The 21,781-nt window shown below is 40.3% G+C and overlaps 1 protein-coding gene across 1 annotated transcript in view; it reads left to right on the forward strand.

The window, feature by feature from the left end:
- The window catches only part of HMBOX1 (homeobox containing 1), a 175,800-nt gene extending 159,318 nt beyond the window's left edge, over window positions 1–16,482 (forward strand). Inside the window, exons 7-11 of the mRNA XM_012654926.1 lie at window positions 10,542–10,624; window positions 12,183–12,278; window positions 13,623–13,717; window positions 13,951–13,962; window positions 15,613–16,482. Coding sequence (XP_012510380.1) covers window positions 10,542–10,624; window positions 12,183–12,278; window positions 13,623–13,717; window positions 13,951–13,962; window positions 15,613–15,750 — 424 coding nt within the window. The 3' untranslated portion in view covers window positions 15,751–16,482. The remainder of the gene's footprint in view (window positions 1–10,541; window positions 10,625–12,182; window positions 12,279–13,622; window positions 13,718–13,950; window positions 13,963–15,612) is intronic.
- The last annotated feature ends 5,299 nt before the right edge of the window (window positions 16,483–21,781 follow it).

A 21,781-nucleotide genomic window follows, 5' to 3' on the forward strand; every position in this document is an offset into this window, starting at 1 on the left:
GAGGGTACAAACATTATAGTTACACTTTATGTCTTTGTCTCACCCAAATGCGGGTTAAAGGCATGCCCTTCCCTCCCTTTAGTGCTCCCCGTGTCTTTTCAGTCTTTTTTCCATGTGTTATATATATATATCTGTATATCTTTTTAAACAAGAGAATTATACTGGCTATGTAGTTGTGTACTTAATATCATTTATATGATCTTTGAAAACGTTATTTTTATTAACTAAATCCATTTTAAGCATATACTATAATTTATTATCCAGTGCTCTGTGATTGGACATTTCCATTGGCAACTGTATCTCTAATTCAGGTCCTAGCTTCCTAACTGAGTATGATGCCAGTTTGTAGACAGATAGAGAGATGGTGAAAGAGAAGAAAGTATTTTGGAAAGCAGTTTTCAGATTAATCAGAGGTAGGTTTTTGTAATATCATACAATCCAATTTATTATTTTAGGTAACATTTTTTATTAGAAAATTAACACTAATACATTGTAAACTATTTAGAACACACAGGATATAAAGAAGAAAATAGTATTATTTTCATTTACAAATAACTACTGAAATATTTTGGTATATTTACATTTAGGGTCTCTCTGTCTCTCTCTCTCTATATATATATAAAAGCATAATTAGGATAACTGTTATATATGGTTTTATAACTTGCTTTTCTTCACTGACATTTTCCCCTGTCATTAAGTACTCTTTGAAATGTGATATTTTTAATAGCCCCTTCTTTCTTCTTCAAAGGGCTATATCATAATTTATTTAACCATTACTACTTTATTGGACATTTAAATCTTCTCCATTTTGCCCTATTAAATATTACTGACATGAATACCTTTGTACTTACCTTTTGTCTTAAAAATAATGATACATTTGGCCATATTACCACCTCCTTACCCCACAAAGCTGGATTTGTCCACATACTAACAGTGGCCTTGAGAGTGACTGCTCGGGTCACCACAGCCTGCCTTTACATGCCTGTAATAATTGTCCTTTCGGTAAGCGAAAATCAACTTGCTTTGCCTATTTGGTGGGTGAAAAGCAGTGTTTCATTTTATAAGCCACTACACCCAGCCTGCTTTGCTTTTCACGATTACAAAGTTTATGTAAACTTTGTAAACAAGGATACAGACATCTCTCCATAGCAATCTACTTTATTTAGCAAAATATGAAAGGTGAAGATATTAGAAAAATTATGATTATAGAAGAACATGTTTGCATTCACTATTTTAGAAACATTTCTTAGGAAAAAGGGATATCATTTAAAAATTTTTTAGTGACAGGATCTCACTGTGTCACCCACTCTGGAGTGGTGTGATCATAGCTCATTGTAATCTCAAACTCCTGGGCTCAAGCCATCCTCTTGCCTCAGCCTCTTAAGTAGCTGGGACTACAGGCCTGGGCCACCACGCCCAGCTAATTTTCTTTTTTAAATTTTTGTAGAGACAGGTCTCACTGTGTTGCCCAGGCTGGCCTCAAGCAATCTTTCCACCTTACCCTCCCTAGTTGCTGGGATTACATGTGGGAGCCACTTTGCCTGACTGTTTTCTAAGATTTTAAAAAATCAACACTGCACTATTTTTAATTTTACTGCAATAATTGCAGAATAAAACTATTTCTGAGCCCCATTTATTATGAAGAAGCTGCCAATCTAAAAAATTGCAGTATAACTTTGAAATGGGAAATTTGAATGACAAACAATGTTAAGCATTAAAAAGATGGGTAGGTTACAGAAGGAATAAGAACTGAAGTTAGAATATTGCAGTATTTGGCCAAACTTCTAGATAATATAGAAGCTTATTCAGCTGACTGACTTACAGAAATATCCGCTCATTCCAGTCTACTTGCCAGGCGTATTTGTAAAGTGAAATAAAGTCCATCAAAGTTTAGTCACATTGTCTCTTAAAGCCACCCATTCTTTTTTGTACTAGCTATGCTTACTCAGTGTGTTAGTTTCCTAGGGCTGACATAAGAAACTACTACATATTGAGTAGCTTAAAACAACCAGTTTATTCTCTCATGGTTCAGGGGGCTGGAAACCTGAAACCAAGGTGTCCGCAGGGTTGGTTCCTTCTGGGGGCTTCGTGGGAGAAACCCTTTCTTGCCTCTCTTCTGGCTTCTGGCAGTTGCTGGCAGTCCTGACGCTCCCTGGCTTGCAGATACCTCACTCCAGTGTCTGCTTCCGTCTCCACATAGCCCTCTTCTCTGTTCGTGTGTTGTTTTCTGTCTCTTATAAGGGTACTCTCATTGGATTTGGGGCCCGGCGTTATCTTCATCCTTACCATAATTATATCCACAAATACCCTCTTCTCACAAAAGGCCACATTCTGAGGGTCCAAGTGGATGTGAATTTTGGGGGGAACACTATTCAACTTCCTGTACCCAGCAACTTCCTTAGCAAGCAGTAGTGGAGAGCACATGGGACTGGAAGTCAAGCGGCTTGGCTCTGATCCTAGTCAGCTCCCTAACCTTGGGGAACTGAGCTTGTCATTGTCTCATTTGTCAAATGAGGAAGTTGATCATCAAATAATCTTCAAGGTCCCTGGCTGGCCTAAAGTCAGGTTAAATGATGAAGGGTCGTGTGATAGCTGATTCCTAGTTGTGCCCTTCTTATTTCTCTCTGGCCCCAACTGTTTCACAGGGGTATTTTAAGGTATGGTTAGTATAATATTAGAGGGGCTTTGACATCTTTGCATAGAAGACAAAATATCACTATTCTGGTCTATAATAAACTGAGGGTGCTCCCTAGGCCTTTATGGATTAATGAAAGATGGTTACTCTACTTAAAGAAGGTTTTCCCATTTCTTTCATCTCTGCCTTTCACCCTTTTGTTTAAAAACAAAAAAGAAGAAAATTTTGAACTATTTTGTTTATTGCTGAAGATGCCTTAGCACACAGATGCTCTTAAAAGGAGATGAGATGATTCGGTTCCAGATTATGTTAGTGTAATGTCATCCTCTTTCCTTATTCCTGAAAGAAAAAGCTTTCTTCTAAAAGCAGGCCTTTCCTGCCCACTGCCCAGTAATTTTACTTAGCGATGAAGAAATGCACACTGAATTGTAGGTAGTGGGAAATGTCTGGCAATGCTGAGGTTTAAATACGTCTTCGAAAGAGATAGTTCACAGGCACAGAAGCAAACGTTCATTCAGGTGGCATTATCCCTGCTTAGAATCAGTCTCTGTCTTTTCTATATGCTCACCAAGATGCAAAAGGAGGGGTTCTCTGGCTGCAGTTTTTATAGAGTTCAGTGTTATTGAAATGAAAGTGGCTTCAAGGACATTTCCATTTGTCACCAGCTTATGGTTTCTCATCTCATGTAAATTATTTTGCCACTTTTCATTTTAATTCTTTGCTGTCATTGTCCGGCAAAAAAAAAAAAAGATCATTTGGTTTCTCTCTGTGAAGATATTCACTGATCACTCAGCTGACAATGTCCTTTGTCTGTAAAAGTGTGGTGCATTTAGGATTTATTTTATCACTTTTTGATTGCTACCTGTAGATTTCTGTTTACATTTCTTTCCCTTTTTTGTCTTAAGAATGTTTATCGCCCTAGACATTTTCTATGTGGAACAGAAGTATGTTTCGAGCTCCAGAGTTACATTTCAGAAAACAGGTCCCTTTTAGAGTCCAACAGCCAAGTCCTCCTACAATTTATCTACCTGGTAACAGTAGAAATATTTGTTCCTTCAGAGTAATCTAAAATGCTGGAAGGTGAATACTAAATAGTATACCGTTCCTAGGGCTGTCTTTTAAATGCGTTTTCTTACCATTCCAAAGTGTCGCTTGAATCTCATCTTCCTTTTTTCTATCTCTACGCCTACTTCAGGCCCTCTGCTCAGCCGTCGCCACTGCTACCTAATGGTATCTTCCTCTAGGATCACCAGAGATGTTGCCCTACAAAAACAAGTCTGATCACAGAATACCCTCGATTTAAATTATGGCTCCCAGTTGCCTAAAAAGTTAACTCCATACTTTTAAAAATCTAAACCCAACCTTTTTCCTCTAGTTCGATCCCCAACTACCCCATCTCGTGCACCATATATTCTAGCCACCCTAAACTTCTTCCCATTCTTGGAACATTCTAAGCTCTTTCATGACTTCATTGTTTTGTACGTGTTTCCCCCGCCTTGCACTGTTTCACTGAACCCACCCTCTCTGCGCCCCAGACCCTTGCTCTTTCTTCAAGACCCTGCGCGAATATCCATTCCTCTCTGCTACCATAGTACCGTATTCATACAACGAATATAGTTCCCTTTACAGCACTTTATGTAAAATACCTGTATCTCCTGGTGACTACACCAGGAAGCTTTGTCTGGTTCATCTTTGTCACTATTTAGCCAGTATCCTGGTATGAACTAGGACTTAACATTTTTGGGTGATTAAAATGAATAATTATGTCATTAAACCTATTTTCCAACTTCATTGGTAATCCATTTTGGTTATTTATGGTTCAAAAATAAACACTATACTAAAGTAACTGTATTTACCTGTATCTTAAGCTAAAACCACTCACTGAATGTACGTGGAGAAGGTATTGTGCAACATGGTAAGATCCCACCTGTCTTTCTCCTGAAAGAGAGATTCTTGGTTTCACCAAAAACCTTAACTGAAATCACGGTTTTGTTTTTACCTTTGTTTCCTTTTTTCATTCATTTATTCCCTAATGTATGGATTTATTCAACCATTTATTGATCACAGATAACTTTTTGAGCATCTATTATGTGCCAACCAGATTTCTTGGGCTTAGATACCATCTTTTGTTAGTAGTTAGATAGAAGCTGTAGTTATTTTCCTCTTTGATGCTTCCTTTTTTCTGAGCAATTACCTCTTTCACAGAGCACATATGAAAAAGGACTCGGAATTTTAGTTAACATTAAATTCAGGTAAGTCCATGATGTGATGTGGTCCTAGAGTGGCCACATAATTTACTGTCCAAAATGGGATACTCCGGGGGCATGAGATGGGTTTGTTAGTAATCCAAGATAATAGCACTATCCCAGGAAAACCGGGGTATGATCCTATATACAATCGCTATAGTCTGATCAAATCACGTCACTAGTTGCCTTTCGTTTTCCAAGTATATCTCAGGGTTTATGCCTTTATATTTTTGTCTTTACTGTTAACGTTGCCCTTTCCTCGCCAATACCCGGAGCCTCTGCGTCCCTTAGAAGCCTGCCCAATTCAATGACCTTTCCCAGATCAGCCCAATCCTTACAGATATCTCTGTATTCTGAATTTATTTAACATACTGTTTATAGACTTAATTAGCAACCTGATGCATTCTGGCTTGTCATAATTATGTTACTGTTTGTTGTTTTGACTCTTTGTACTTAATTTTTTATATTTTCCTCCTCAACTAATCCATAGGTGCTTAAGATCAGGGCCCATATTTTGAACTTATGCGTACTCCTCAAGTACAGTACCTTATTCATAGTCATGTAATAATACATAGTGGTCGACTATTTTATTTCTCAGCCTACCTTTATCTTTCCTAAAAACTCTTCCACTCACATCAATATTGTGTATCTGTCCTCACAAAAATGTTTTCAGAGCTTTGTAGTGAAAAATTTAATGATTACATTTTAAACTTAAATGAATAATTTTTAAACATGGAAACATTATAGAAATAGAAAAAGGAGAAAGTGGTGCTCGCAGTCCTTAGTACACACCTCCAGCTGTAGTAGCACATTTCAATGAAAATTAATATTTTCAATAGGCCTACGTTTCTTAATTATAAAAATAATAGGTATTTAATAGAGAGGAAAGGATTAATTAGTTGCTAGACTTAGAGATTAAAACTATAATGAATGATTCTGATTTTCTTGAGCCTTTAATTTGGAAAAAGTTAGTTTTTTTACTCTGATCTTTATATAGTTAGATCCTAAAAATACAGATTAAAAATTAATTTTAAAACTTTTTAACTCAATACAAAGAATCATATGTACCATGAATAATTGCACATTCTAATTTAGCTTCCAAAAATAGTATGGCTTTATTGTGTTAGTCACTAAACAGCAATCACATCCTAATGTTTTCTAGGTCCAATTACACTTTCCAAACATAAGTAGAATTGTATTAATCATTAAACTAGTTCTTAATTATTTTAATGTTTCCTAAAAGTTCTTTTATTAAAAAGAAACATAAAAAAATAGCATATGTTCACTTCAGAAATTCAGCAGAGAAGTACATAAAGCAGAATGTGAAAATCACTCTTAATGCCCACCAATATTTCCCTATTTCCCCACCCTACCCCCAGCATTCTCGCTCCTCAGAGATAATCATATCTAATACCTTAGTATGTATCCTTCAAGACCTGTTTTGCAATATCTCTGTACCCCTGATGTCAGCATATTTACTGTGGTATCCATTTCTTTGAGAGGCCCCACTCTGGTTGGTGGTGACTTTGTCCGTCATTGACTTGTCAGCACTGTCATCAGTGAGGCGTGCCTGTGAGCGTGAGTCAGACTTGCACCCTGGCGTCTAATGGTTTTCACCATACTAGGAGGGAGATGTATACAGTGGTAACTATAATACGAGATGAAAGAGATGTAAGAGAGGAACAGACAAAATGCTATGGGATTCACAGAGTGAAAAAATACCTTTGACTGGCCAAGAGGTGATATTTGAGCTCTACCCTGAAAGACAGGCAAGGTTTGCATTGGGCGCAGGCAAAATGCAGATGTCCTGGCGGGAGAAAGGCACAGAGATGCGAGTTTACAGGGTTATTCCATTTTCCTAGACGGGAGCATGCATGTATGGGAGTAGCAGCAGATAAATATGCAAAGGTAGTTGGGGGAGGACTCAGAAGACTTCTGTAATAAAACTTCGAAAAGTTTTGAACAGGACACCGACTAAAGATGTGTTTTAGGAATATTAATCAGGTATTGGAGGGAGTAGAGTGTCAGTCACAGGCTTTGCAGTTATTTGAATGAAATGTCACAATGAGGTGTACTGGCCATAGAGCTGTTGCTTATAAAGGACCTGTAGGTTTTAGCAACTACCACATTCCGTCAAATCTGAGAAGGCCTTGATTGTAAGACACACCATATTTTATGTGCCAACGAGGAGGAAGAAACACCAATAATTAATTTGAAGATACCACCAATTATAAAATGCATTCTTATTTCAGAGATCAGAATAATGAAGGAAATATATGTCATAAAATCAATGAAATAGGGTCATTCTGTGGGCTCAGGGAAAAGATGGGACTTGCAACCAAAAAGAGAGTTGGGAAAATTTTTTTTAAAAAAAGGGGGAGCATGAGGTCAAAGACAAAAGTTAAAAAGTTGACCTTGAAGAGGAGGTGAATGCATGCATCTTCCCGTCATGAAACAAAGGAAGGAATGAGTAATGGCTCAGGGACGTGTAGAAGTTGAGAAGCTAAAAAGATTAACTCATTAAATAATCTCCATCCTGGCAAAAGAGAAGGCAAAGTTATCTGCAGAAAGAGTGACAGCGATGGGTTGAGGGCTTGGGACCTAAGAGTGAAAAGGTTTCAGGTAAGTGGGGCATGAAAGTTGAGTACAAAAGACAGTTGGTTAGAAAGGACCAAAAGAATTCCCATCAGAAACAAGGCGCCCAGTTAAGGTTGGAAAGCACAGATGTATAAAGAAACCAGTTGGCCCTATTTATGACTTTGTCCGGGAACACTTGGTCCCCTGAGAGAAGGATGGAAGAAAACAAACGGAAGGTGCTTTCTATAGGGTAGGACGTTGGCTGGACAAGTATGGTGGAAGGACAGAAAAGCTAAATAATCTGTTTCTGCTAACAGATGTTGATTTGGCATGCCATGGAGTTCAGCCTAAGAAATGAGAAGTGAGGCCCAAAGAGGAGGGATAGATAAATGGAGATTTTTGGTTTTAATTTGTTGGTATTCTGGTAGGTGGAGGTTGTTAAGAGATTAGAGACCATGAAGAAAGTGAAGAACAAATTGTTTTGAAAAGGAGGAGGAGTAGGTAAACTGAAAGTTGATTGGGGAATTTCAGAATTTAAGATTGTGGAGGCAGAATTTGAGGGTTGAGCTTTGAAGATGGGCAAGTAAATGTTATCTTTTAAAGCACAGATGGGTGTATATCTCTGTGTATCTTGGAAACCTCTAAGGATCTCTGTTTATTTCAGGATGAAGTCTTTACTTCAGACCAGGCTTTTCACAAACTGGGTCCTTACTACCTCTGCAAGCTAATATCTCCTCATTTCTCAGTATGAACTCCATCTTCTGACTACACTGAACTCTTCTCTATGCCCAGAATCCTTAAGGTTTTTAACTACCATTTTGCCTTTGCATGTGCTGTTCCATTTTGTATGAAATGCCTCTTCTCTGCCTTGCAACCTCCTGCCCATCCTCAAAACCTAACTCAGATGGCATTCCACTCCTCTGTGACATCTTTCCAGGCTCCTGCCAACAACCCTAAGCACACCTTCCACTGTGCTCTGTCCATGCACCCTGTGGCATTTTACCACAGGGGTATTTATTTATCTGTCTCTCTTCAGTAGATCATGAACTCCTTGAAGCCAGAAACTATCTTAATTATTTTCTTTACCCACAGTGACAAGCACATATTATTATTAGGTACTTAAAATCTTTTTTTTTTTTATTTTGATTAAATGAACTACCTCCCAGATGTTACCGTGCATTCAGGTTACCTGGAGATCTTGTTACAATTCAGATTCTGATTCAGTAGGGCTGAGGCGACATCTGATTCTAACAAGCTGCCAAGTAACAGCCGTGCTGCTGGTTCATGGAGCTAATCCAGAGTGTCTTTGGCTAAGTAAATAGTAGAAGTGGAGCAGTTATGAGGGTAGTGACTTGGAAAAATCCTCAGTATGAACATTGGAGTCCCAGAAATGATAGTGAAAATCCTACAGGAAGAGATGCTTAAGTAAAGCAGAAGACCATGGTGGAGGGTGGTAGTTGACGAGACTGGGAGGATATAGCTGTATGACTCATGTTCTAGAAGATAAAAAGTGATGAGGTGGGGCAGCTGCAGTGAGTCAGGACTGTGAAGGTGCGCCCTCAGGGGAGAAGGTTTGCGAGAGGAGGGGAGTCAGGTGTCAGGTTTTGGGGTGATTCCCAAGAAGGGCTAGGGGCCTCCAGTGCTCATTCACAGTAGAACGGTGGTTCCCCCAGTGCAGACAGAAGTGCTCAGGGAATAGGAAAGATGGGATTATAGGGGAAGGGAAGCCTCTGAAGAAATGGTAGGTACTAGAATTTGAGGAGGGGTCTTTTTCTGATCTAAAGTTTCCAGGTTCGAAGCATGAAAAATTCTTTTTCTTTTTTGAAACTTGTGGGTGACAGGAAAAGTAGTACTAATAAGTATTCTGTTCCCACATGCAGTTTTGCAGGTCTGACGAACCTAAGGATGGGTTCAGCAAACCTAATTTTTTTAAGTACTAGAGTAGGCCGGCTGCAGTGGCTTGTGCCTGTAATCTTAGCACTTTGGGAGGCCAAGGCAGGAGGATCCCTTGAGGCCAGGAGTTCAAGACCACCATGGGCAACATAGTGAGACCTCGTCTCTACAAAAAAATACAAAAATTAGCTGGGCGTGGGGGCACACACCAGCTACTCAGGAGGCTGAGGCAGGAGGATCACTTGAGCCCAAGAGTTTGAGGTTGCAATGAGCTATGATGATGCCATGGCACTCTAGCCTGGGCAACAGAGTGAGACCTTGTCTCTAAAAAAAAATACAAAAGTATAATAATGCATACTTCTTTAACATATGAAAAATACAAAGATAAAATGTTTAAATTTCTTCCCACTAAGTCCCTTCCCCGACAATGAGTAATCAGTATTTATAGCCTGATGTGTACTCTTCCAGCTTTCATCTACGCAAACTTGAATATACATAGAAATTTTAAATTCTGTAGCAGTTTTTTAACATGGATATTATTCTGCAGATTGTTTTTCTCACTTAGAAATATGTCATAAACATCTCTCCAGGTCAATGGATAGAGCTCTAACTTACTTTTTCCTAACATTTTTAATAGCTGTGTATAAATATAGATGTTCCATAATTTGTCCTGCTGTTCTCTTGTTGATGGACAATTGGGTAATTTCCAATTTTTGCTACTACAAACAATACGACCAAAAAAAATTAAAAGTCCTATTGTTACCAGTGCCTAAATAACATGACAACATAACTCTGTAACTTGAATCATTCATACAAATAAAAAATAACCTTTATATCAATGACACCTTTTAATGAAGCACAGCAGTGTACACCTGTGCTGTCACATACAATAGCCAGTAGTCACATGTAGCTGTTTAAATAAATTAGTTAAAATTAAACAAAATCAAAATTCCATTCCTTAAATTAGCCTCATTTCAGGTGCTCAGTAACCATGTCTACGTAGTGACTACCATATTGGACAGCATAGATGAGACTATTTCTATTGTTGCAGAAAATTCCGCTGGACAGCCTGGACTAGACGCTTGAATGTTACATCTTAAAGAAGAACATATTTTTCAATGAGTTAGTGTTTTAATGAGAGCACATTTAAGAAAGTAAAAACTCTGTGTCTTTATTGGTTACCTCTGCAGTTACTTCAATGAGAATCAATACCCAGATGAAGCAAAGAGAGAAGAAATTGCAAATGCTTGCAATGCAGTTATACAGAAGCCAGGTAAGGTAGCAAGCACAGCTTTGCTCTGTGGTGCAGCTCTGAGTTACAGATCAGCATTTAGGACACTCAGTCTCAGACTATCTCAGCTTGGTGCTCTCTGCTCAGTCTGTGCAATCCTTCTGCAGGTGGTCACTGCCCTATCCTGTTCAGACAGGTACTCAAAATCACTCACTCACACTGGAGAGTTTCTAGGAATTGACCCTACATGAGATAAGAGACCTTGAAATTGTTATCTTTTAATGTTTAAGATTTCTCTTTGTAATAATTTAGCAGAAATATATCAATTCCAAAATAATTTTAAAGTTTTAAATATTTAAGCAAGTTTTGTTAGTAAAAAGATTAAGATATTTTTATAACAATTGTAAATTGTATAATTCTGTATTCCTTTTTGGGGAAAAAATTCTTTTGGGATTTGGCTTCTATCTCCTTCCCACATTGAGATAACTTCTGCTTAGCTAGGAAAAACTTAAGGCAATACCCTTTTGAAGTCCTGTTGTTCCTGTGCAAGTCAACAAAACCGCTTAAATATTTCATGTGTATTTTCTTCTATGTGCTCAAATATTGCACACTTTATAGATTTTGTTACCAGAAACCATTTTCAGTTAATATGATCCAACTGATTTCCACTTGGCCAGTCATTTTAACTGGTTTAAGGGCTATATAAAAACGTAGCATTGTTTTAGAACAGTTAAACAGTAATGTATTCTCTCTTACCTAGAAGGCAGGCTTCTAGCAATCTAGACCCTACAAGCTCAGCTCTGATGACAGATAAGTGAGAGGAATCTGCACCCTATTTCACACGCCAAAAGTCCCAGCCCTAAAGCCATGCAGGAACTTGAACTCTCCCTGGAAAACATTTTACCCCTGTATCATCAAGGTTGTAACAAACCTTTCTGGTTTCTCCACCCACTGTGGATTAAAAGCTGAAAAAGAGAATAGGACAGGAGAGGAGGGAATGGTACAGGTGCGTCCTAACTGGCAAGGATGGTGCTATCTGTAAGAAGTCCCATTTGACTTCAAAGAAGACAAAATGCAACCTGAATTGTGCTGCGCATTCCAGCAGAGTTACAGTAATGGATGGTCATAGTGGCCTTTAGCCGTCAAGAAAACATATATAATATTCTCTGTCTTAAGACAGCAGGAAATTAGTTAATATAAGGACTTAAAAATGTAAGTAAATTTCTGTTATCTAGATACTTGATAAAAAATAACTTACTCCTCTAGAATGATGCTAATAAATGAAGGCTACAGGGTACTATCACATGAACTTTGATCTGGCACCTAGATGACTGACTATGACATTCTTTAATACTGTGTTTGGCTTTTTGAATTGAAGCATATTGTTTGCTTCTTTAGTTGCTACTTGTGTATTCATTTATGGGTTTATTCATTCAATAAAAGTTGTGTACATGGTACTAGGTAATACTAAAAATTTCCCCTTGCATCTGTTAATTTGGCAAACCAAAAGCAACTTTAAAAAAAAGTGTTATTTCTTAAAGCTAGTTCATTCTTGGATCCCAGATGTAGATTATCTAAATTTTATTGCATGCATTCACAGGCAAAAAACTGTCAGATCTGGAACGAGTTACCTCCCTGAAAGTATATAATTGGTTTGCTAACAGGCGGAAGGAGATCAAGAGGAGAGCCAATATCGGTAATGTATCAGCGTGGCTGCTTTCTCACATGAAGCAGGTCAGGAACATTGTGTTTCTCTTAAGAGTGACTTTGGTTTTAGAAACTGCAAGTCTGTATGATCCTAACTTTGAAGCCTAACAAGCATCACTCTTACATTTTTCTTCATTGTATTTTTAATAACCCCAAGTTAGTATTATTTACACTATTTACATTGTAATAATAATATTGTTATTTATAAAACTCATTGTTCTTAAAGTTCTAGAATACAGGAATAGACATGGGCCCTGAGCAATTGATTACTCCTGTACTACATATGAAAGATACCTGTAGGGTCTTGTGAGAGGGAATGTGATACCCTAAGCTTCTTTGTTATTACTGGGGACTTAGATATTAGAAACAACTGATTAATAGTTTGAATTGAAAGAGATTTAATAGACAAGGAAAACAGCAAAAGGCAAAGATAAGAACATTTAAGAAACCAGGGCCAGGTGCAGTGGCTCATGCCTATAATCCTAGCACTCTGGGAGGTTGAGGCAGGAGGTTCACTTGAGTCCAGGAGTTCGAGACCAGCCTGAGCAAGACCCCGTCTCTACTATAAAAAAAAAAAAAAAAAACCAGAAAAATTAGCTGGGCACAGTGGCATGCGCCTATAGTCCCAGGGACTTGGGAGGCTGAGGCAGGAGGATTGCTTGAGCCCAGGAGTTTGAGGTCGCAAAGTTATGATGACATCACTGCACTCTAGCTGAGGTGACACAGCAAGATTCTGTCTCAAAAAAAAAAAAGAAATCTGAATTCCCTGATTTAGTCATTTCACAATTTTTACATGTATCAAAACATCACATTGTAGATATGTACAATTTTTATTTGTCAGTTATACCTTAATAAAGCAGGGGGAGGGGAAGAAAATACTAGAACTGTTCTAGGGGAAACTATGAATACAACCAATAAAGGAAGAAATGAAGGATTTTTTTTCCCATTCAAAACTGTAGCCAAAAATAAATAAGAAACTTAAATTGATGAGATTGGGGGGGTTGGTTTTGTGCTTCTAAAATGGCATTTTATTTCTAAATGTACTTCTTATTCATCATCATAGCTCTCATATGCTTTATAAGAACCCCAATACAGGAGGGCTTTTTAAACAGTTAACATCTCAAACTTACCATGCGTAGTAGCAGGGACTCCAGAATGGCAAATGTGTGACCTACGTGCAGTTGAATTTCATCCGTCTACAGCTTAAACAACTGTAGAGGAATATAGGTTCTTATTAATAATTATATTCTACTTTCCTCAGCACAAAATTGAGTGTTCTGGCTATCATGATAAGGTAACAGATAATTTAGGGATCTATTTGCTTTTTTCGAAGAAGCAGCAATCCTGGAGAGTCATGGGATCGATGTACAGAGCCCAGGAGGCCACTCCAACAGTGACGACGTCGACGGGAACGACTACTCCGAGCAGGTGAGCAGCCGGGCGGCGGTTGTGGTGACTGAGCAGTGGGACAGTGTGACAACTCAGTTCCTGGGTGTGGCTGTCCGGGGTGGGGGAGGGGAAACAGTCAATGTCCCTACACTCTGCTCCTGTGTCTAGTTAGGTTTTCATGTAATTTGAAAGGAATGTGGTAAGATTCAGTTGTCCTGTTGAATTTGTGAGAAATCGTTATTCACCCACATGGATTTATTGTCATACAACAGGATACTTGGCAAGTACGCAATGGGGAGGAGGAGGAGGGAAGAAGTTCAGAGGGAGGCAGAGAAGCAGAGAAGGTAGAAGAAGAGAGGAGGATCTGATCCAAACAAGCAAGTTACACCATCCACCACACACACTCAGTGTTTGAGAAGTACTAGGGGTGGCGGGCAGCTGCGGCCCGTGGACGCAGGGCACAGTGGAAGGCCCCACCCACTCCGGCCCCATTGCAGCGGGAGCCCTCGCGCCCAAGGAGTGGTTCTTCCAGAGTCTCTCTGGCACATCGACACACGCATCCTCTCATAAACGCAATACCTGCATGACTTCTCACCTCGCCCTGATTTATTCTGCATTGCTTGGGGGGAAATGTATTTAATTGTAGCCACTGCATGGAATAATTTAGTAACTAAGACTGTGGGAGTTTTCCCCCACATGAGTATTGACAGATTTCATTAGATTTCATTAGAATTTCAGTAGGATTTAAATTTCATTTTCATCTGGAATATGCAGAGAATGGATGGTCCCTTCCCCTAGACCCCAGCAAGAAAACTTCTTTCCCATAGGGTCTACTCTCTTCTCCTGGCAGCCTCTGTTCAGCAGCTTGAGCACAGATGCTCCCAAGAGTGTGTGCGATTCCATGCTGATCCCTTTTTAAATTCTAAAACCTAATCTGTGAAGGTCAGAGTGAAACTGATACCCACGCTTCCCAAGAGTTACCTTTTTTCCCCTTTAGGACTCTAAATCATAGCCCCCCCATTTTAGTGGAGAGAATGTTCTGTAAGTCTTCCTGGTTGGAAACATTCCTATTATTTTTCAATCTACCAGTATAGATGGATCATTTCCATCTTTTTTTACAGATGCCTTGAGGGCAGCACATCCCATGCTTTTTTGCCCTAAGGGACTTACCCTTTCCAAAGCTCTTTGATACAGACTTCCCCTGAAGATATGACAGGTGAGAAACAAACCCCCTATTTGTACCACCAGGTGCATCCTGCAGTGCCAGCCTCCTTCACAGCTTTGTTGTGAGCTGCGCAGGGAGGAGAGCCTCACACTGGCCTGGCTGCCTGCAGCAGGAGAGCTCGCACCTTTCTCCCAGAGCCATTTCTGGCAGTGACACTTTTGTCTTCTTGTAATTGAGGATTCTTTTTTTCATTATTTACAAAAATGCATTTTTATCTGTAAGATGTCAGTGTCTGTAGTTCTAGGTTTTGTCTAGTTTTTGCATTTCAGTGGAGATAGACCATGAATTCTAATCTATTTGTAAGAGTAGCAGCCTGGAATTCAATGGCTCACTAGCATGGCCTGCAGTGATTAGTGCCATATTCGTTACAAACAAAAAGACCCAAAAGGTTGGTCCTGTACCTGTCACTCCAGGTCTGATGATCATCACCAGCAATCTTTCTGATGGAATGAATACAATTCTCAGCGAGGAAAAACAGTTTTAGTGCTTTTTATTTGTTGAATCATAAAAATGTCAACTGAAAGTCTTCGGAGATGTATCCATTCAGTGTCTACTTAAATACTACTCACCTTTACCATGAGACCCTCCCCCACTGTTTTGTCTCCTCCCACGAATGTTCTGCCTCCCCTTGCCCCAGCATGCCTTTCTGTGCGCTAGAGAATTGTACCACTCCACCAGTAACATTCGTTTCTTATTTCTGCATGTCTAGGATGACAGCACGAGCCATAGTGACCACCAAGACCCCATCTCATTAGCTGTGGAAATGGCAGCAGTCAACCACACTATCTTGGCATTGGCCCGACAAGGAGCCAACGAAATCAAGACAGAGGCCCTGGATGATGACTGATCAGGGAGGTTAAACACGACAAGTTAACTTAGTTTAGATGTAGCACCTTAGCAGACTTTCCTCGGTCCTTAACATGTGTTCTTACAGTATAACTTGCAGTTTCTTGTATGTCAGGTAGCCGTTAGGGTCTTGTTCTGTGAAGATGGCATGGTGCCCTCAGCCTTTGCATATACTCTCTCAGTATTAATTCCCAGTAAATAATAACCAACCAACCAATCTTCCCCCTCCCAGCCCCTGAGGCTAGAAAAATCTTGCTGCTCTGTCTTAGCATTCCAGGAAAGTGCTTCCAGGTATTTAGATAGCCCTCAGTTCTCAAATATTAGGCTACGTGTAAAATCTTGGGTACCTTAGATTCATGTAACACTAGTCTGTACCCCGTTTTCCTTCCCCAAGACTGATAGGATGCAAGCTGAGGTAGTGTCACGGGAATGACAGACACCGTGTGGGGAGTATCTACAGAGTCAAAGGAACACTAGAATCCCCACCTCAGCGTGAGGATAATTGATTTCCAGCTGCAATAAGCCGTGCCTCCTTATAGTCACACCGTGGCTAGATTACACTTCTCTGGGTGCTGTGCTAAGAATGTCAATGGAAAAACTCAATCTCAGATTTTGGTTGTGGTTAACATGCCTGACAGACATCCTTTCCTCTCACAAGCTGTGTGACTTAGTAGATAAAATACTGCCTTCTGCCTTTGGGACCATAATTAAAAACAAAAAAAAAGACAAAAGTTTAAAAAGCCCAGCTTGCGAGCATTGGAAAAAAACCATGAGCTGAATGTCTAATGGATGCTTAGTCCAGGTCTCAGAACCACTGTACGTTCCGCGGCACAGTCGCCAGTGCCGGTCTGGAGGTCGTCATGGAAGTTGCTTTGCCTCCTGTTGGTGCCCCTTTTCCCTGCTACCAAAAACAGTCTTTCAAGGATGGAGCTAAGGTCAAAAATAAGTGAAAGAACTTACAGTCTTTTATCCATTAACTGAAGCCCCCTCCCTCTGAGAGGTTGACAGGATGTGGTGGTGGGATGATGCCGTCACAGATGCACACACTTGCCTGAGTAGGAGCAGGAAAAAGCAGGGGACATTCACCACTTACAGCAGGACGTGACTGCGTTGGTGTTCTCTTTACTCTGTCCTTGTAGAGGTGTGAAAAGCTATATTGCTACAGGCAATTTACTTAATAATTGGAAGCCATATTGATAATGGATGTGGTAATATTTGTAAAGTTTAATCTACTTTAAGCGGCAGTAACTAATGGAATTTTTTTCCTTGATCACATATGTAGCACTTTTGTTACTTTTTAAAGATATTTATATTTGATAAATCTTTTTTTCATTTTGAGAACTCAAAATACCAAACAGTGAACTTGAGTTATAAAGTCACCCTGTGATCACCTTGTCATCTGGTAGCAAGATGATGAACTATTCATGCATCAAAGAAAATTACATCTGCTGGCCTTGTATGAAAATGATCTCTTGGCATCCCGATGAAATGACACACTGTCACCGTGGGTAAGAGGAAACAGCCTTCACCGTAGCAGCGTAGGGTGCGTCTGAAAGAGGCACAACTGCTGTGTGTCTTCTGCCTCATTCCGTCTCTATGTGTAATGAAGCCCTGTTTGAAGGGGAGCCTGGGGCCGGCTGTCAAGCAGGGCTTCTGTCTTTCTGTCCATTACCTGAAAACAATTAGATAGAAGGAAGGTGCCGTTTTCTTACCTCTTCACCCCTCCTCCTCCACCAAATGTATTCAACTTAAAACTATTGAGAGAGAGACTTACTGACCTTCCTTGATTTTCCATTTCTCATTCGTGACATATTGAATATCTGCTGGTCTGCCTCCACGTAAGGCACACACTGATGACATCATCTCCTTATCTGTTAATCCTGCTTATGTAAGTGTGAGGAAAAGTCTTTGAGAGGGCATGAAAGTGCCACCTTATATACGTCTGTGACTTTAAAGAGCTATATGCAAGGCCTGGTCCTGCTCTTATCTGTGGATTTCAGGAGGAAGAAAAATGTATGTACTTTTTCCAGCTTCCAAGAATTGAAGTAAAACAGAGCATCATCTCTGTTTTACTGTATTACTTGAACCAACAAATTCAAGAGTAGCATTTGTTATTCTCAGGAATAACCCCACCCTCCCCTCTGCTCATATTCCTTCTTGGTTTATTCGACTTATTTCAATTAGGAGATTGTGATACCTTTCTTTCCTTTTATTTTGCTTAGAAGAAATATAACATTTTATCTTTCCATTTTGGTTGAATTTTGTCTGCTTATTCTTGGTTGAATCAGAACAAGGAGAGAAAAAATACATTTTCTGACAAGCCACATCCATGATTTATTGTAAGGAGATTATTATAATTGATAGCTTCTTTATGGCGGGATTGCTACTAGCATTTGTTCTTGCTGGTCTTTTTAAAGGAACAGACTCAAACTGTTAAGACAGCTGCCGTTTCTAAAGAAATACAATGATTGCCATAGAAGAGCTAAAGGGTTTCATTGTTCTAAGACCTTTAAGGAGGAAAAAAGGGCTTCAGAGAACAAAGGGAGTTCACATCCTTGCCGGGCAGTACCAGGCCCGATCTGGCAACTGGTGAAACTATTTGCACCAACGGAGGACAGCCTCATGTTGAACTCAGTGCGCACAGGAGGAAGGACTCTTGCACCCACAGCCCTTGCCGTCTGGGAAGACTGCTGGCCTACTCTGAAGACCCACTGCCTTACATATAACTTACTTTTCACCAAGGGTAAGACTTGACTTCCGTTGGGTCTAGATTTAAATCTACCATCCGTTTTCTGTTTGTCATCGGGGCCAATTCTGCTATCTCGTCCAGGCCACCTTAGTTCTTATACTGGCATATGGAGCTGCCACTGTTTCATTTCTGTTATCTTTGGACAGTAAACTTGGTTCTCAAGCCTTTTTCAGGTTTAGAGGTAGTATTACAATAGAACTGCTAAGCTGCTCTATTACTGAAGGGAAAGAGCTAGGCTCTTTAAACTCACCTGCCGTGCTTGCTGGTTGCTCTGTCCCTCTCCTCTCAGTCCATTCTGAGCGCTCTGTCAGGCTCTTTCTTCCTGGTTGAGGAATCTTTTAAAAGTGGGGTGGGGGGGACCTTGCCAACAGATATTCATGTAACTGGTTATTTTTTTAAAGACATTTTAATTGAATTCCTATGGTCAGATGGTAACTTCCCACCCTTTTAAAAACACCTTGCATAGGGAACTTTTACAGACGGATCATCTTAATGAGACGTCCACCTGTCTGCTGACAATCCTAACATCAGGTGGCGGCCAGGGGAGGGCAGTGCAATGTGTTCTTATCTGTTTGGACCTTCTAGTGCTGTTCAGTACCAAGTAGACATTTTGTTATTTCAGCAAAGGTTGTAATGTTAGAGTGCCTTTTAAGGCAGTTTTCTGCACAATCTCAATCCTGTAAGTGGTTGATAAGTGTAGTTAGCTTCCACCTCCCTGTGGACACTAGCCATTCACTGGGACACCCCCCAACACGTACATCCCTATGGCCCTTCACAGGGAGGCATAGACAGTGACACCATCACCACCACCAATGGTACCTTTCATCCCAGCTCTATAGATGTGACCACCTGAAAAGACATGAAGAAAATCATTAATACTGAAGTATAGAAATCTAGTGTAAATCTACTACTTCCTGGTAGATTTATGACGACAGACAGTTCGGTGATCAACAATACCTATGTTCAGATATCCAGTTATATTTTTACCTCAAAGGGGATAACTATGAAGAATTCACAGTTGTTTCATTTCTCCGTTTGGGTTTTATCTTTAAGAAATGTTGGCTTTAGAAACTTCTCCCCTGAATACCGTCAGCCACCAGGTATAAATACTTAATCAGGAATCTCCAGCCTTGTCCTCTGTCTGTGAACAGCTCCTCTGCCATCTTCTGCCATCCTCGTCTTGAGTGGATTCCTTTGCTGGAATGTTTTTATCACGTGGCAGCAGGTGGGTATGGTTCATCTTATGATACAAACACTCCTTCCTGTCTTGACCAGCTCCATGTTCCACTGACCAGCTATATTATCTGTGCCCACAGCCGTGGAAATAATCCCTTTTTCACAAATGATCCCCCACCCCGTCCTAAAAATGTGAACTTCAAGTCCTTACTCTCTTTGATCTTAAGAAGGGTTTGGTTAGAAGCAGTCTTCCCGTTTAACTCGTGGCTCTGCCTTTTTAAATTGCTTTTTGTCTTTCGTTGTTCAGAGAACCAGAGTATGTTCTCCCCAGTGAGTCTCAACAGATTCTTAGGCAATAATTTTCCTTACTGTTGATGATCTTATAGTCCTGACCCTCCACATTGTACGTTGGTTTCTGTGTTAATCTCTGTGATTTAAATCTTATGTCAGAGTGGTGATAGATTTTTGTCATTTTGTTGTTGTGATTACTGGTAATGTTTTACTACTGTATTCACTGGGGCTGTGTTGAGACCAGCCAAATCCATTTATAGCTTTACTGAGCCGGATTTATTTTTCAAGATTTCCCAAGTGAAAGTTGGGCACATTGTCTTTCGGGGGGTGGGAATGTGGGGTGGGGTATGCAGTGGGGCAGGGGTGGGAATTACACATACAAACATTCCCTTTTTTGTGTGCTCTTTTAAATAGCAAGGAAGTTTACTCAGGATTTGGGGATCAGTTGTCAGCCATATCGAGTTTGGCAAACTGAGCTGCATGCCCTGAAATCCCTGTTTCTCCGCTTACCTCACCAGGAATACCTGCGTTGTCCAGTGTGAAGGTATTGCCGCCTAATGAGAGTGGGAGGCTTTCCCAGGGAGGCAACTGTGAATGGCCAGGTTACCTCTAAGGGTTTCATGGTAGCATGCTGTCAAAGCAGGGCCCTTTCTTCTGTAAGGTGGTCTCCTAATCATGCACCCTTGGTTTCAAAGACGACTATCACTTAAGTAGAGAGATTTCCTTACCGCTCTCAAGAGACCTACCACACTAAGTTGGTAGGAAAGGCTTTTTAGATACGACGAGTCAGTTTTCTGACTACAGAAACTCCTATGTCACAAACAGGTATGTTTGGGAAAGGCTGTTGTTAATTCTCTTTATGTGTAGACTGAATTGATAAGCTGCTGTCTTGCAGGGCCAGTGGTTGACTCACCTGTCTGTGAAATGCAACTTTGTTCATATCTATGTTCCTTCAGAAGATGGAAGCTTGTAAACTGAAAAGTTTCCGTATTAGCTTCATTATTATTTTTTGGTAGGGATGAGAAAGAGCAGCCAAAAGAAAGCTAATGGTCTGACAAAACACTGGTTTTCTGTGATGGAGAGGTGAAGAGAGAGGAGGCGAAGAGAGTGAGGGAAATTGGCTGCAACCCCCTTCTTACCTTGCTGACTTAGTAGGTGCCTTGGGATGACAAACACGCGTATCTCTGAACTTCTTTATCATTCTTCCTATCACGTTGCGGGCTGAAATCTGGGTGATCCATTCAAGTGAAATCTGACTAGTATTTGACAGTTCACCACATGCACGTTGCGCACCCATTATCTCACTAGCCAGCGCTCCGACGATGCACAGGAGGATACATCTGCTCTGCCTTTCCCTCGCCTGCTACCCCTTTTGCGAGGCAGGTTTTAGGGCTGGTTGGCCCCAGTCTGGACGGCAGTATCCATGCCTGCTCTGCTGCCCTCCAGTCGGGGTCCAAGCCCCTCGGTGCAGCAGACAGCGTGTCACGCAGCTCGGCTCGCACTTGAGCAGTCTTAGGATGCCAGCTCCCTTGACTCCATTTTCATTTTCCTTTAAATAAGAGTGGCTCTATACAGCCATAATTACCTCTCAGATTCGCATTGGTGTGCAGTGATCAAACGAAGGTTTGGCTGAATCTTTTCAAAGTGTAACCATGGTAATTGAGGGGGGTGGTGGCATAGAATGAATATATAAAAATATAATGGCAATTGTTCTGAATGACTGAGTGTCCTCCTGACATGTAATTAGCTGTTTTAGCAGGATGCAGATTGGCACGGTCGTAATTAAAAGGATTTCTGTCCTTTATGTGATTGGAAA

Source organism: Propithecus coquereli, unplaced genomic scaffold, assembly GCF_000956105.1.
Source record: "Propithecus coquereli isolate 6110/MARCELLA unplaced genomic scaffold, Pcoq_1.0 Scaffold451, whole genome shotgun sequence".
In the NCBI taxonomy this organism is placed as follows: Eukaryota; Metazoa; Chordata; class Mammalia; order Primates; family Indriidae; genus Propithecus; species Propithecus coquereli.